Here is a 16,126-nt window from a genome sequence, read left to right on the forward strand (position 1 = left end):
GAGGGTTCAGAAGGAAGAATTTTTTTAGGTTCTGGACCCTAGTTATCCATAAAATGAGATTCTGAAGGAGGCTGAAGTACCCTGAGGAAAGAGGATGAGTAGATGTGTATGTCTGGGGGAGGGAAGGGTTCCTTGCAAAGAACTCACCGAAAAACAATTGTGTCTGATGGACAGGGAGGTTTTTCCATGGGGGGGCCTTCCCTATCTGCAAATAGAAATGGGAAAAATTATTTAGGTTACAGGGACTCTAGGCGGACAATTTCACAACAGAGCAGTATGGAGGTTAAGGTCCCAGAAAGGGAGACACAAGTATTACAGAAGGCAGTGGTAGGACCTTGACCTTCTGACCACCAAAAAAACCTCAAGCAAGCAAAGATTGCATTATTAAAGCCACAGCATTCACAAAGGGGAGGAAGCGATGAGTGCCCTGTGGCTCTTTCCTGATCAAACTTCTTTGAAGTAATGAGTTTATTCCTAGGAAAACTATTAGGAAGGAAACTGACAAGCTGGCCCATATCCAGAGGAGAGGGACCACAAAGCTGAGGAGAATAAGAATCCTGCAGCAAAGGATCAGTGGAAGAACTGGGGATAGTAAGCTGAAAGAAAGGGAGAAGAGGGGGATAGGGATAGCAGTGTTCAAAGGTTTTCACATGGAGATGGCATTAAACTTGTCTATTTTGGTTTCAATGGGCAGTAGTAGGACCAGTAGTTAGAAGTTCCAGAGAGGCACATTTTATTTCAAGGAAAACCTAACAATTAAAATTCTATAAAAATGGAAGAGGAACATTTTAAAGTAGTGCATTCACTGTTCTTGGAGGTCTCCAAGTGATGACTGAATGCCTGCTAGTTAGGGATGTTTGAGAGGGTATTCTTGCTCAGGCCTGAATTGAGCTAGAAAATTACTGCGTTCCCCCCTCTCTCCGTCTCTCTTTCTTTCTGTCTCTTTTTCTCTCTCTCCCTCTCCCGCTCTGCCCCCTCTCTGTTTCTCTGTCTCTCTTTGTTTCTTTCTATCTGTCTTCATCTCTCTCTGTTTCTTTCTGTTTGTGTCTCTCTGTCTCTGTCTCCACGCATACGCATACACACACACACACACACACACACACACGCATCTTTGGGAATTCCTATTTACCTACAGGTTGAACTAGGTGACTTCTAAGGTCTATCCCAACTCTGAGATTCTCAATAAGCTGTCATCCAGATCTGCTCAAAGATAAATAGTGATGGGAAATCCACTTTAAACAAAACATTTCCTTTTCAAGGGACAACATAGGATCTGGAGAATTAAGAAAAGAGGCAGTGAGGAGCCAAGTGTTCATGTCTGATGGAATGAAGAAGAAAACAAAGGGGGATACAGAAAAGGAAAGAGACCTGAACTAGAATGAGAGTAGAATTACTAAGCACAGGAAAGAGGAAAAGAGAGAAAGAGGGGAGAGAGATAAGTATAGCATTAATGTGAGGTTAAGTAAATACTGAAGTGCTCTATACATTGGGTATGTCATTGGTGAGCATCACACAAATATAAGCACCATAGGGGATGGTAACTACGTGAAGCTTTTGCTGATAAGGCAATCCTAAAATGCAAAGTAATGTAGAGCTGGCCCAAATGAAGTCTCAGAGGTATTCTAATGACCTAAACACCTCTGGGATAGTTAAGGAGATGAGTTATATTCTGTTTTCTGGGGATTATAATGGAGAAACAAGATAGAAGCTGATGGGAGGGTTGGGCTTATTTTATGTTAATGTGGGAACTTGGTCAAGTAGCAGAGTGGAAAACTGGATGAAAAATGAAGAAGACAGTTCTGGTTCAGCTGAACCACAATCAGAGAAGGTGAGAATTGGTAGTGTGCTCTAGGAAGATTGAAGGTATAAAAATCAGATCAATTTAAGACTAGAATGAGAGCCTGGGGAGCTCCTTATGAGAGGAGCTGGTAGGGTGAGACAGGACATGCTAAGTAGTAGGGTGGATAAAATGCTCAGTCTGATGTCTGGGAGACTTGAGATAAAATCCAGCCTCAGACATTTCCTAGCAGTGTGATCTTGAGCATGTCACTTACTCACTATTTATCTCAGCATCTTCATCTGTAAAACAGCTCCTCCCTCCCAGGGTTGATAGATGAGATAGTGCAAAGCAATTAACACAGTGCCTGGCACATAGTAAGTGCTATACAAATTTTAGCTATTAACACTTTATTGGCACCAATCTGTGGGATAGGAGCTGGTAAAGGAAGAAGCTAAAGATCGTGTGAGAGTAAAGAGAAGGTATTGAGGATGCTATTAAAAGAGAAGGAGGGAGACATAAAGCTACACCAGAGCAAGAAATCATGTGGGAAAGCACATGGGGCTACGAGGGAAAAGTCATGAGGAAGAGATGAGCACAGCAAGCTGTTATGGGGAAGGTGGTCTCAATGGGACCTGCAGTACTTTCTTCAAACAGCCTCCCATCCTCCTTTCAATCCACTTACTGGGACTGGTATAATGTATAGGATGATGGCCTTTGCGTTACTCACCTAGGACTTCCTCAGGGAAGATGGATGGTCTGCGCAGGCCTTGCCGGTTCCATCCCTTTACCTTGTTCTGCCCCTCAGCAGGACTCTCTGAGCACCCACCAGTCATTTCCAGGAATCTCCCAGGATCTTTCCTGTGTGGCCAGCTGGATGATTTCTCCAAAGGCGGATGGCTGGGTTTCCCTGACTGCCGTGCCAGGCCTCGATCTGACCTCCGGGGCCCATTGCCATCCCCTTGAAGAGCTCCTCTGTTCAGAGTCCTCAAAGTCCCTTCTGATGGCGCATGTTCATCCTGGACTCCTCCCAAGACACAATGCTGTCGGTCCTGGGTCATAGAAGGAGCTGGGGAAGAAGGACTCATTAGAAGGAAGTTGGTCATGTTGCTGAAAGCCAGAGGAGAAGACATCTCACTTTTATTCCTGCCAGGAAAGGTCAAAGTGTCTGTTGGCCGATTTGCAGCTGGAGGCCAGGAGGTACGTCCAGCAGAGTGAGAAGGGACTTCACAGTTCCCTCTAGGTACCTTGGAGGAGCCAGGTTTTGACCTCAATGGATCTCCTACATCCACAATTGTCTTGTGAGTACTGTTGCTCCTCCACTTAGCCTTTGGGGGTAGTGGAGGTGGCTTGGTGTCAGGATCCAAAATGGGAACAGGAGGAAGAGGTTTGTTTTTCTTACTTAGGGTGGTAGATATGGGAGGGTGGGAGGGTGGGGGCGTGATTGGGGTGGGAGGTAGTGGCTTATTGTACCTCAGTACAGGAGTCTGAGTATGGTGGAAAGTGTCTGTGACTGGAGTAGAAGGCAGAGGTCGATTGTGTCGTGCCTTAACAGGGAGAGAAGGTCTTTCAGGAGAGCCAGGCAGTACTGAAGCTAAGGCCAAGGTAGGAGGGTGACTATATCGTTTTAGGGCAGGGGGTTTGGCAAGATCACTGCTATGTCGTGGTGCCAGGGAAGGATGACTGTGCCTCTCCCGCAGTGGGAGGGGAGGGAGTGGTTCATGTAATCCCGTTTCCACCATGGATGAGGAAGGAGGGGAGCCATGGATAAGTCCTCCTGAGATGGAGGATTCCATTTTTGGTGGAGTACAAGTTTGGTTATGTGTGGCACCAGGCCTCTCTAAATATGGGATGAATCCCTGGAGTTGGTTCAAGGAAGGAGGGTCAGAAGAGGGCTCCAGCCTAGCCTGCTCCTCTCTTGCTGAGGTCTCAACATGGTGGATGGCAGACTCAGAGAGCCCTTGAGACAACTCTGAGTGACAGAAGGAGGCTGGAGGCTGGGCCAGATACTGAGGCTCCCCTCCCTCATAGGAGCTTGGAGCAGAGTTACTCCCATGGTACTGGATAGCTTCCTCAGAGGATTCTGGAAGGTTTAGGGTGCTGGCCCAGTCAGAGTTGGCAGGTGGTACCAAGGGAGCCTCTCCAGGAGAGGGTATGTGGCGAATGTTCAAGGCAGTATCAGGGCCCCAGTGGTGAAAAGAGAATTCTTTATCAAAGGAAAAGGATCTAGATAATTCTTGCAGATGGGATGGGAGTAAAGAATCTCTGATAGGAAAGAAGGTAGTGGGGCAGGAAGATGATGAGGTGGTTGTGTTGGGATCCATTTCAGTAGAACTGAAAGAAGTTGAGGTCCCTATCCTGGGAGCTATAGGAATTGGCCTTGGAGGTGTTGGTTTCTTCCCCAAGCTAGACATTGCTCTGTCTCGTAGACCACAGTCTTCCTCCCAGCCATTTTGCTCTGCTTCTTTCTCAGAATCCTTTCCAGAGAGACTGTGAGGAGAGAGGGATGGGAGAGATTCTGATGACCCCTGTCCAGGTCTCCGAGTAGAGTCTGGGCAGGAAGAATACATGGAGACCTGAACTCTAGAAGACTCAGTCTTTATCTCTTCTTGAGTCTCAGATCTTGTGGCAGTGGAAATAGGGTCTTCTGGGAAAGAACCCCATGAAATATTGGCACCTGGGACAATTTGAGTCAATGGAAAGGAACCATGCTTCTGAATCTCCTCATTCTCATTTCTCCTTACCATTCCCTCTACCTCCAATGTTTCTCCAGCCACGTTCCCTTTTACTTCCTTACCTCCATCTACAGCTACCTGTTTTTCCTTTGCCTCATCCACTATTTCCTCCTGTTTCCCATCCAACTCTTGATCCTTACCACAATGATCTGTCTTTCCCTGCTCTTCTGCCAGCCCATTTCCTTCATTTTTCTCCTCTCCTACTTTCCCAGGACCCTGCAACTCCACATCCTTGTCTCGCGGGTAGCCTTCCCCGTGATTCTGATCTTCTACCTCCCTATGGAATGTCTCTCCTTCGCTTTGTTTTCCCAGGACCAATTCAACTTGTCCTTCATCTTCTTGTCCCTGTTCTCCCATTTGTTCTTGAACATATGTTACCATCTCCAGTTCCTGTTTTCCTGAGAGTCCACCAATCCATTCAAGCTCCCCCTGACTTTCTAGTTCCCTTTGTTCCCACTTCCCCTGTTTCCCTGGATCCCTAGCCTCCTCTTGTCTCTGATGTAACAGAACTTCTTGCCCTCCATTTTCATTCCTCTCTTGGGCCTGGGGCTCTCCCTCTTGCTGGGAAGCTCTTTTTCCTGCATGAGAGACTGGACTATTGGGTTCTTCAGGGGAACAGGACCTAATCTCAGTGGAGGAGGGAAAAAAGATTCCTTTCTCCACACTCTCACTGGCTTCTGACCTTTCAGTTTCCTTCAGAGGTTTAGGGCACTCTATCCAAGATTCTGCCTCAGTTTTGCTACTTATCTCATTGGGGATGGGGCCAATGTCTAGGTTAGTAACCAGGGTGGGGCAGACAGAGCTCCCTGTGGAAATGAAAGGTGCATGGCCTTCTTGAAGGCCCTGGGATGCTAGTCCTGAAGGTCTCTGAACTGCTGACTCTTTAGTCAGGACATATCCATAGTCAGACTCCAAAGAGCCTAGGGGATCTTCCTGGAAAAGAGTGACTGGTGTCTCTTCAGCTGTGCTTGGATTACTCAGATCTCTCTGCTGAGCCCCAAAGATGTCATCATCATCATCCTCAGCCCACTCCCAGGCAGGGTCCTCTGCCTCTGCTGCTGTAGACTCCGAAGCAGAGATAACACTATTCTTCATGAGGGATGTTGGAAAGATGTGGAGTTCCTCCAGAGCCGTAGTTGGAGTACAAGCACTATGAGGAGGCCTGTCGGCCTCCATCAGGGCTGATTCCTACAGAGAAAAAAAGGTCAACATTTTCCAACAGAAGCCAAAGCTGGAGGGGCTTATGCTCCATTTAACTATCTGAGTTTTGGATCAATTTTTGGTTTGGATCTGAGGTTATACTTGTCTAGAGAAATTCAGGAGAGGAAACTCCCTCTACCACTGCATGAGAGGCTGCTCTTCTATAACTTACAACCCAGGAGAATTACCTGTGGCAATGGGAGGAGGTTAATTGACCTGCTCAGTCAGTCACTGACAGGGTCAGTAGGTGTTAGAAGTGGCATATAGATCCAAATTATCCTGACCCAGCCTATGAAATATTGTCCTTCCTAGGGACCACATGGAAGAAAGAAAGAAACTATCTGTTCTCCGTTCCTTGAATGGTCATTTCTCAAGACTAAAAGTATCCAGCAATGTATGTCTCCATCATCCATCCCACAATAGAAATATTCACATCAGTCATATTAATTTCCTCCTACCCATTCTCCACGACAAATTCTACTCCTTCCCTTTAATTCCTCTACTTTAGATTCTTCTTGCCTCTTGCTTAGATTAGTCTTAGTAATAGTCTTTTAAGTGGTCTTCCTATGTCTGGTCTCTCTCTTCCTTCCCCTGATCCATTCTAAACACAGCTACAAAGGTATTCTTCCAAAGCACCACTCCAATTATGTCATTACTTAAGAATCTTCAATGGTCCCTCACTGCCCAATATCCAAACTGATTATCCTGGCACTCAAGCTTGGCCTTCTGTGATCTGATCTCAATTCACCTTCCTGGTCTACTATTTCCCTTCATGCCACCCTATACTTCACTTAAACTCGTATGCTCTCTGGACAGTCTCTGAAATTTTTTGCTCCAGTATCATTATTCACAATATCCTTTCCACCTAGCTAAAACTTTCTCCCACAACTGCCTGTCAAAATTCTATCTTTCATTCAAGACTTAGTTCAAATACCTTTTTCCTTATTTTTTCCCTCATTACAAGCAGTTTATCATTCCTATGAATCCCTATAGCATGATAGTCATCCCTTCTTATGGAATTTATCATTATTTACCTTGTCATTGTATATGTGTGTATCTGTGTCCTTGATGAGGCTCATCAGCTCCTTTATGAGACTGTGAAGTCCTTTAGGGTACTGTCTGCGGCTTACTTAGCCATATAACCTAGTACAAGGCCTCGTACACTTTAGAGATTCAATTAATATCTGTTGGAACAATGACTCAGTGAAAGATACGGATAGTTACACACACTTGGATAGGTAGCAGTGTGCCACAAGTCATTCACTAGTTATTTACATTCCTGACTATCCAACAGGCATCATATGTGAAAGACACATGTAACTACACACACTGTTTGGTATCTACCACCTAATATTTAATCCAATTCATCAAACATGTTTTAACCACCTATTAAGTTCAAGGAAGCACTGTGTTGAATATAGGAGAGCAAGGACAAAAACATGAGGTCTATGATTAAATTCTACCAGGGAAACAAATAAGAAAGTACAAGAAAATTTGAAGACAGGAGACACTCTGTCCGATGGAAGCTTTGAAATTTTCGTCTAGACAGCTGAAAGGGGATTGCTTATATAACTCAGGCTCAGTAACTCAAACAAAGCCCAAGAAACTAAGCAAAGGTGGAAATTTAGGAATCCAGTTCAAATGGAGGAACATAACAGATAAGTGTTTAAAATGTATTGCAATACTTTTAAGAGCTATATAAATGCTAAATATTATTAGTTCAAAATCCCAAGGTCATTATCAGATATACCAAAGACATTAGACTAGAGAAGTCAGGGAATCTAAGACTGAGAGTCCAAGCAGTAGGGCTAGAGAAAGAACCACCAAGGGGTTTTAAATACCAGGCTGTATATCCTCCTCAGGCTAGCCCACACTTGAAAGTCAATCCTGCTTACCCAGACTGCCTGCTCCCTCCCCAGTAAAGACCAGACACAGAAAATGACACAGCCTCGTCTACATATAAACACGTACAGAGTAACAGGACCCTGAGTAACTTCTAGACACATGACCTTATATATCTATATATTCAACAGACATTATCTCCATTGTAGGTGACAAGGCTTCATCTTCCCTCTCAGTGTATAGAGTTTGCGTGAACACCCAATGTTTCATTTGGAAATATAGAGAAGTTCATGTGCCATACTCAATTCTGAGGCACGATACATAACAGCCATGTAGTTAGATTAAGAGACAGACAGATATACACTTGATGGGAAATCATTCCTGAAGATCTCACAGACATTGGGTAGAACCTGGTCTCTGTCAATCCCCTACAGATACATCATATAATATTGCCCCATTCAACCCATCAGAATCATATGAATATGACTGATGATTTTTGTCAGTCTTATGGCTACTATATATATATGTATGTACACATATGTATGTGAGTATATATGTGTGCATATGTATATATGTGTGTGTATGTATATGTGGAGGGGGGAGCTCTTCTTACCCCATCAGGGAATCAACCAACAAGCATTTATTAAGTATTTATTGTATATTCTAGGTGCTTTGGTTCTGGTTAGGGACTCAAAAACAAAAAGGAAATAATCTTTGCCCTCAAAAAACTGCCATTTTATTGGAAGAGAAAAGATATACTCATATAAATATAGATGAAAACAAATACTATGCATCACATTAATAAAAGTCTGAAAAATATCTGTGGTTTGGGGATAGACTGAAAGCTCAATATGGGTCAATTGTGTGATATGGTTGCCAAAAATAAATAAATAAAAGCTAATGTGATCTTGGGCTGATGAAAGAGAGGAATAATGATGGAAAATAAGGAGAAAGACTCATTCTACTCTATCTTAGACACAACAGTTCATGAAGGGCACTGATAAGCTGAAGAGCATCCAAAGGAGGATACCAAATTGGTAAAGAACCTTGAGTTCATAACATAAGAAGATCATTAACATTTAAGCTTAAGGGAAGGTACTGTCTCCCTTTTAAATTTGTAAGCCCAAACCTAGAACAGCACTTGCCACATAGTTGTTGAGTCATTTCAGTTGTGCCTGAATTTTCATGCCTCAACTTTGGGGTTTTTTTTGACAAAGACCCTGGAGTGACTTGCCATTTTCTTCTTCAGCTCCTTTTACAGATGAGGAAACTGAGGCAATCAGGGTTAAGTGACTTGCCCAGGGTCACACAGCGCACACTTGATTGATGGCTGATACCTAGCACTTATATAGCACTTTAAGGCTTTCAAAGTATCTTACAAATAGTATCTTCATTTGTTTCACAGGAACTCTGAGAGGTAGGTACAAGTAATTATCCTAATTTTACAAATGGGGAAGCTGAGGAAGACAAGTTAAGTGATGTGTTCAGGGTCACATAATACCAGTAACAGTAACAAAACAATAATCACATCAGTATAGTGTTTACTGTGTACCAAACGCTGTTCTAAGTGCTTTCTAAAGATGATCTCACTTGGTCCTCGCAAAACTCTGCAAAGTAGATGCTATTATTATCCCCATTTTACAGATGAGGAAACCGGGGCAGAGAAGTTCAGTGACTTGTCCAGGGTCACATAGCTAGTAAATGTCTGCAGCAGGATTAAACTCAGGTATTCTTGACTTCCAGTTCTGTACTCTTTGCATGATCCGACTTAGCTACTTGCTATGACTGATCAGGTGAAAAATTGGGGACATATAGCATGGAGAAGAGACTAGGACAAAATAGCCATCCTCAAGGAGTGTCATGTGAAGAGGAATTAGCCTTGTCCCATTTGGCCCTTGAGGGGAGAATTAGAAGCAATGGATGGAAATTGCAGAAAAACTCAGACCTGATGCAAGGGGAAACTTCCTAATGATTAGAGCTGGTTATAAGTGGAATGAGCTGCCTCAAGAGATAATGGTTTCCCCTTAACTGCAGGGTTTTAAGCAATGACTTGATGACCACCATTCCAGTGAATTTTATTGGGCATACCTTTTCTTGGGGGGAGGGGGGGATGTTTATACATTGGACTAGGTAGCTGTCAAGGTTCTTTCCAACTGGAAAATTCTCTCCTTTTTGAACCCTTGCACTCTGGTATACCATATATGGCATAGTGCCCATTCGGTCCATAGATTCTATATGAAACAGCAGAATTCACCTAAAGACACTTGTAGGATTGAGTCCTTATTCAGTCCATGTGTGTCTGTTCTACATCAATGTTATCCAGTCCCCTCTGCATTATTTGGACTCTATCCATTTCATTAATATCATTCAAGCACCAGAAAATGCCAGATGTCCCTTACTTTTTAATCCAGTCCAATTATACATATACTCCATGATTTACATGGGTTCTATCCAATAGATATTAGAATTGAAAAAAAAAATCTGCTTCTATTATAAAAAAAACAGATTTAGAACTATAAGAGGCCTTAGAGGCCATCTAGTTCAACGATCTTATATAACGTTAGGAAAGTGAGGTTCTGAGACTTGTCTACGGTTACACAGCTTGTGACAGAGACATAGTAGGGACCCAGGTTGTCTGACTTTAAAGCTAATTTTCCTAAATGGTCTCTATGTACCCCCTAGAAACTGGCTATCTGAAGGCACTTATACTGATTCTTTTCCAACCTTTCCCAAAGATGTTATGACATGGTCTCTATGAAACCCAGAGAATTGTTCCAATAATTCCAAAGGAGCTGGGAATGGCAAAACTTCAATCACATCACCAACACTGTGTGTCACCATGTACTTGAAGACCTCAGGAACAATAGACCACTTCTTTACCTTAGAAGACACCATGTATGATATGACGTCGTTCATTCCATATACACCGTGAGTGCCCTAAACACATGAAGTCAATCAAAGTAACTTGATTCCTATTATCTTGCAGATACTCCAAAACTGGGATTCTTAGCCTTTTTTTGAATCATGGATCTCTTTGGCAGTCGGTAAAACCTATGGGTCCTTTCTCAAAATAATGTTTACAAATGCATAAAATTATATATAGTGTGTGTATAGATATATAAAATTATATATGATTGCATATTTACAAAGAAACCAATTATATGGAAATAATGATGTATTTTTCCCATCCAAGTTCATTGATCATCCCTCCCATCCCCACCACCACCGCTGTGAAATCTATCCACAGACCTCCTGGGTTGTTGGGAGATGGTTTGTGGACCTCAGCTTAAGAAGCCCTGACATAAAGTATATCCATTCCAATAACACTACATTATAGGGAGAAAAAAAAAGGTTTTTCCCATAGATGATGGGTGACATATCACCTTTTTTACTTTATAAACACCTATCTTGTATCTAGTCTGTGGACATTTTGTGTTGACATGACTCCATCATATACATATACATCATGTGTTATAGGGTACCCATGTATTCTATATCACATATAACAACTCTTATCATACCTTTATGTCACCAATGTGATATGACCGTTTCCATAGATACAAATATGAAATTCATACCAAAGATACCAATGGTGATTAATGTATTCACCAGCCCCCTTATGGGTGCCATGTGCAACACTGCTTTTATCTAGACTCTGTAGTGCTTAATACAGTCTTCATATGCGTCAGAGATGACAGGGCCATACTTCAGACAACCAGGTGATCTATTTCACCAGGGCAGGTGTGCCCTTCACAAACACAGGTCATACATCCTCTATAGCTTAGTAGTTACTTTTGTGTGTTTTAGGGGAGAAGGGAGAAGATAATCCTCTGATGGTCAAACTTCTAATGAAGAATCTCTTTGATCTTAGAGGGGATGGTGTTTGGAAAAGACTTCAGTTTTGGAGTTTGTAAATGAATGCTTTCCCCCAACTTGACAGGACCTTCCAGAAATTGTGATGAGCTAGTATAGTCTTTAAGAACCCAAATTATTTCCATATCTTTATGAGGCGGAGTCTTCAGAGTAGGGATCTAGTGGAAGACAATAACTATACAACCCAGATTTTCTGGAACCACACCCACTTACAAGAAAAGAAGGTGTACTTTTATCAGCTGCAAAAAAAGAATACCCTTTGTCTGGCTATATACCCTAATTATAAATGGTTGGTTGGTGACTGATTGATGGTTGAGGTACTCAGAGAAAACAGAATGACAACCTTTACACAAGCCATAAATACCATATTATATACACCATATCTGCTTCTTAGACTCAATTGGCAAAACACTCCATCCACACCACAGACAGTGTAAAACTGTCTTTATTCATTCCATTCTACACATACTTTATATGTCACATTGGTTATTACCTTATAAATACTAGGGTGCCAAAGATGCCTATTTATTTACATGCTATCTTTTGCATTAGAATGTAAGCATTTTTAAGGCAGAGGTTCCCCCCCCCCTTGGATTTCTTGTGCTTGCACAGTGCCTGGAATATAGTCAGTAATCTCTTAATAATGCTTGCTGATTGATTGGTTGATTTCACAGATATTTTATATACCATGGGTATTACCGCTCCCCAGCCACTCTTATGAAATACTGTATATGATACTGCTAGCATTATCTACCAATAGATACCAATCACATATGGCATTTCTATCTGCCCCACTGACACTATGTGAGATAAGACATATGTGACTTATTATGTGCATCCACACACACATATGTATATATATGTACACACACACACCTGAATTTACCACACTGTCCAAGTCTTGAAGGTGAATCCTGCTCAACCAGCCTGCCTGGTCCTCACTCAGATCCTGACACAGCCCTATCCACACACAAACACTGATACTACAAATCCTTCCCCATCCTGGGGACATCCTGATCTTTCCCTCTTCTGTGCCAGAACCTATTGTGTCTATACATTCCTCTCTTTATCCTCATGCACTCTTCATACCTGCAATGCTGAACTGCTCCCTTGAAGCATCCTCTCTCCTAACTTTCCTGGGTTTAAAAAAGGATTATTTCTATTTGGAGCCCTTAAGATGATTTAAGTAACTTGTTGCATGTTAAGGCCTGGGCCAGAAGTTCCTCCATATCTGAGGTACAGTGTTAACAGGAAGTTTGGGATATAGGCTGGTACAGAAGAATGGGCAAAATCGTAAAAGGGTTTAGAAAAAGTACAGTGTAGATTAGAGGATAGAGTGGTGTACTTGGCATCAGGAAGACTTGGGTTCAATTCTTGCCCCAGACGCTTGCTAGCCATGCAATTCTGGGCAAATTATTTAACCTTTCTGTGCCTTGGTTTCCTCATCAGTAAAACAAGGGGGTTGGATCTCATCGGTCTCAAAGGTCCTTTCCAGCTCTAAATTTATGATCCTATGATCTAAGGAGAGTACTACAATAGTTATCCCTACCTCCTACCTCCTCCTTTTAAAAGAAGGCACCAGAGGGAAGAAAAGGAGGAAGGAAGCCAAGAACAAAAATCCTCCTCCCACTACCACCCCCCCCCCCCCCCACCTCCTCCTCTTCCTTCTCTCAATTTATCAGCGACAATAGGACAACCTAACCCTGGCCAGAGTTCACTTTCATGAAGACAGGAGGAGTTAAGTGTCTGGAAATGAAAATCCAAGGCCAAGTGCGGACCAAGTACCGGACTCTTGGCAGGCTCATTGCCCCAGCAAGTGTCTTCTTGGAAGTGGGCTACGGAGTAGGCTGTGTTGTTTCTGGAGATGAGGCTTGGGAGGAAGGACATTTTGGGAGGGGCTTCCAGAACTTGGATTGGGGAGGGGAGATTAACCGGGGGTCCTCTCATTTCTAGTTGAAGCATCTTTATTACTGAGAGGGTGTATTGTGTGTGTGTGTCCATATGAATGCTTGGATCTTGGTGAGTGTATCTGTATGTGTGTACGTATGTATGCCTTTGGTAGGAAGCCCCAGTGTGGTTAAGTGAAAGAGGGCGATATTTCTGGGGATGGGGTGCTTTAGGGATTTCTTATTATGGTGGTTAGATCTCTAGTGAAGGGATTCTGGGGCCCAGGGCTCCAGGCGGGGAGCTCTGATTTCTGGGGTTGCAGATATTTAAGGGCTCAGAGTTCGGACAGCATTTCTGAGTTGGGAACCCCGGAGCACTTTTCTCGGGACCGGAGCATTTCTTTTCCGTCCTCCTCCTCTCCCTTCCCCAGGGGACTCACTTAAACACCTAAAACTCTTTGCCTATCTGCCCAGCCCCCCATTTCCGGAGTCTGCTCCCAGGGACCCAACTGGGAAGGCCTCCTTTCCCCACCATTCCCCACTTCCCCCGAAGCTCCACTGGAGCTCAGCCTGAGCCGGGGGCAAGGGGAAGGGGAGGAGGGCACCCACCTGGTCAGTGTCACATGGTCCGGGCTGTCGGGGTAGAAGGATCTCCACCGGGGTCCCAGCTCCTGCCGGCAGTCCCCGACTCAGGCCCCAGCCGCCCCACCCTCCTAGGCTGCCCCTCCCCTCCCAAAGCGGGAGGGATCTCATTCTCCTAGGAAGTTTCAGGTGAGGCAACCCGGGACACACCTTCCTGGGGGTGGGACGGTACCCATCTACGCTGCGGTCTCATTGGTGTGAGAGGAGCGAGGCGTCAGCCCAGGAAAGTGACTGGGGCCCCAGAGGAGCCGGGGAGCCAGGGGAGGGGCAGCCTCTCCTGGGAGGGAGCTAGAGAAGGACACGTCTGGTGGGGCTGGGAACAGACAGGGTTGAGCGGGGAGATGAAGGCAGCGAAGTGGGACGAGCGTGGACCAAGTTGGGAAAGGAGAAGATCGCCGATGAAAGACAGGACTGAGGGGTGGGGGAAAAGGGGCTGGGGTAGCGAGGACCGAGCTCCGAGGGACGCCGAGGTGGGGCCGAGAGGGCAGCTGAGGAGGAGGGAGGAGGAGGAGGACAGCGCTGGGTTTATCTGTGTCCCTGGGTGTATTCCCTCTCACCCTCTGGAGCTGTATGTTCCCTGTGCCTTTATGGCGATCTGCTTTTACCTGTACGTACTCCCTGCGCTGAGACTGCCCCTTCATCCTTCTATCCGTGCTCCTCTCCAGGCTTTTTGGGTCCATCTCTCTCCATGTCTGGATATGTGAGACCAAAGCCTTTGGGCTTTGGAGTATGTGTATTTACACATATGTATATGTATGCATATATATGTCGATATGTATATGTATCAATGTGTGTCTATCTCTGTGTGTATGTATATATGTACATTCGTATTGTTTCTCTTGCTCAAAGTTTGCTATTTAGTATCTATATCTTTCCATATCCGGTTGTTAACCTTCTGCTTTTATCAGTCTTCCTTCCCATGCTAAGACTATGTCTCTTTTGGACTGTGTTTCTCTGTGAAGCAGAGTTTTTGGCTCTGTCACATAGTGCCTTCTCCCATAGATTTCTGTGTGTGTCTATTCTCCAAGTTACCTCGGACTACTCTGCAGATTCTCTGGAAATTCTTCTAGATATATACTTTGTAGAATGAGGGGCAGGCAAGGGGCTCTCATTTTTGCCTTTTTACATGGTGCATTGGCAGTTGTAGGTTCTTAATAAACGCTTCTTGGTCGTTGTTTGATATGTAACTCAAGGCGTATTTCTGTGTCCCTTTTGTTGCTTCAAGTGCAGGTCAGTATTTTTGCTTCCCTCATGCCTGTGTCTGATTTTGTGGCCTATCTTTTTGTCTGTCTTATTGTTTCTCTGTTTGTCTCCTGGGTCTGTGTGGAAGTATTTATGTCTGCATGTTTTTCCAGGTCTGTACTTGTCTCCCTCCCTGTGCCTATGCATCTCCTTGTGTCAGGGTATTGCTATGCCAGTGTCTCAACGTTTGTATATATTTCTTTATGGTCTTTCAGTTATGTGTCTCTCTGTATGTATATACCTGTGTTTTAGTATAGTGCTTTTTTTTTTCATCAATGTGTAGCTCTCTTGATAATTTTGGATCGTTTATGTTAGGTCTTTAATTGTGGGCACTGTGAGTGAATCAATATTGGTACAGGTAGGAACTGGTAGAGGAAATTTCCTAGTAAGGAAACTCTTTTTCACCTTAGAATTGCCTAGGCACTGAGCCATTAAGTGACCCTGCTCAGTCATACTGCCAGAATGTGTCAGGGGCAAAACCTGGGTCTTCAAGGCAGACTTTCTATCCACTACACCATGATGCTTCTCACTTGTGGCAATGTGTGTTTATCTTGGGATTCGCTTCTCCCATTTCATTTTTGTTTTGCTTTCATTTTTGTTTTCAAACAAAGGAGGCTCAGATCACTTTGTCTTTCCTACTTCAGTCTGTTCATTAGCCGTTTTCTGACTACATTTGATTCCATGGTCAGATACTTCAATATGGCATTCATAACCAACTCAAGGGTGTTTTTCTCTCTCAGCTGAACACTGTGCCTGCTCTGCCAATCCAAAGTCAGGGCTTGTTTCAACCCTGCCCTCTCCCCCAACATTTTCCTTTGTTCTTTTATCTGGGTTATATTTTATTACTGGAGAATAAGCAGAAAACCATGGAGACTTGGCCACTATCAACCGACAAACCCCAAATTAATCTAGGTCTTTATGACTGGCCA

At 43.8% G+C, this 16,126-nt stretch overlaps 1 protein-coding gene and 1 long non-coding RNA gene across 4 annotated transcripts in view; one reads left to right on the forward strand and one right to left on the reverse strand.

The window, feature by feature from the left end:
* ARHGEF5 (Rho guanine nucleotide exchange factor 5) overlaps positions 1 to 14,153 on the reverse strand; it is a 29,723-nt gene extending 15,570 nt beyond the window's left edge. The window contains exons 1-3 of one of the 2 annotated variants that reach the window (XM_072652466.1): positions 13,923 to 14,153; positions 2,508 to 5,700; positions 148 to 205 (exon numbers count right to left, since the gene is read on the reverse strand). In XM_072652466.1, the coding sequence (XP_072508567.1) occupies positions 148 to 205; positions 2,508 to 5,700; positions 13,923 to 14,066 (3,395 nt within the window). In that variant the 5' untranslated portion in view covers positions 14,067 to 14,153. Of the gene's footprint in view, positions 1 to 147; positions 206 to 2,507; positions 5,701 to 6,746; positions 6,867 to 13,922 lie in introns of those variants that run through there. The other variant, XM_072652467.1, reaches the window with a different exon arrangement.
* The window catches only part of LOC140533110 (uncharacterized), a 123,842-nt gene continuing 121,697 nt past the window's right edge, over positions 13,982 to 16,126 (forward strand). Inside the window, exon 1 of one of the 2 annotated variants that reach the window (XR_011976803.1) lies at positions 13,982 to 14,084. This is a non-coding gene — a long non-coding RNA (uncharacterized lncRNA). The remainder of the gene's footprint in view (positions 14,085 to 16,126) is intronic. The other variant, XR_011976804.1, reaches the window with a different exon arrangement.

This window comes from Notamacropus eugenii, chromosome 3 (genome assembly GCF_028372415.1).
Source record: "Notamacropus eugenii isolate mMacEug1 chromosome 3, mMacEug1.pri_v2, whole genome shotgun sequence".
Taxonomy (NCBI): domain Eukaryota; kingdom Metazoa; phylum Chordata; class Mammalia; order Diprotodontia; family Macropodidae; genus Notamacropus; species Notamacropus eugenii.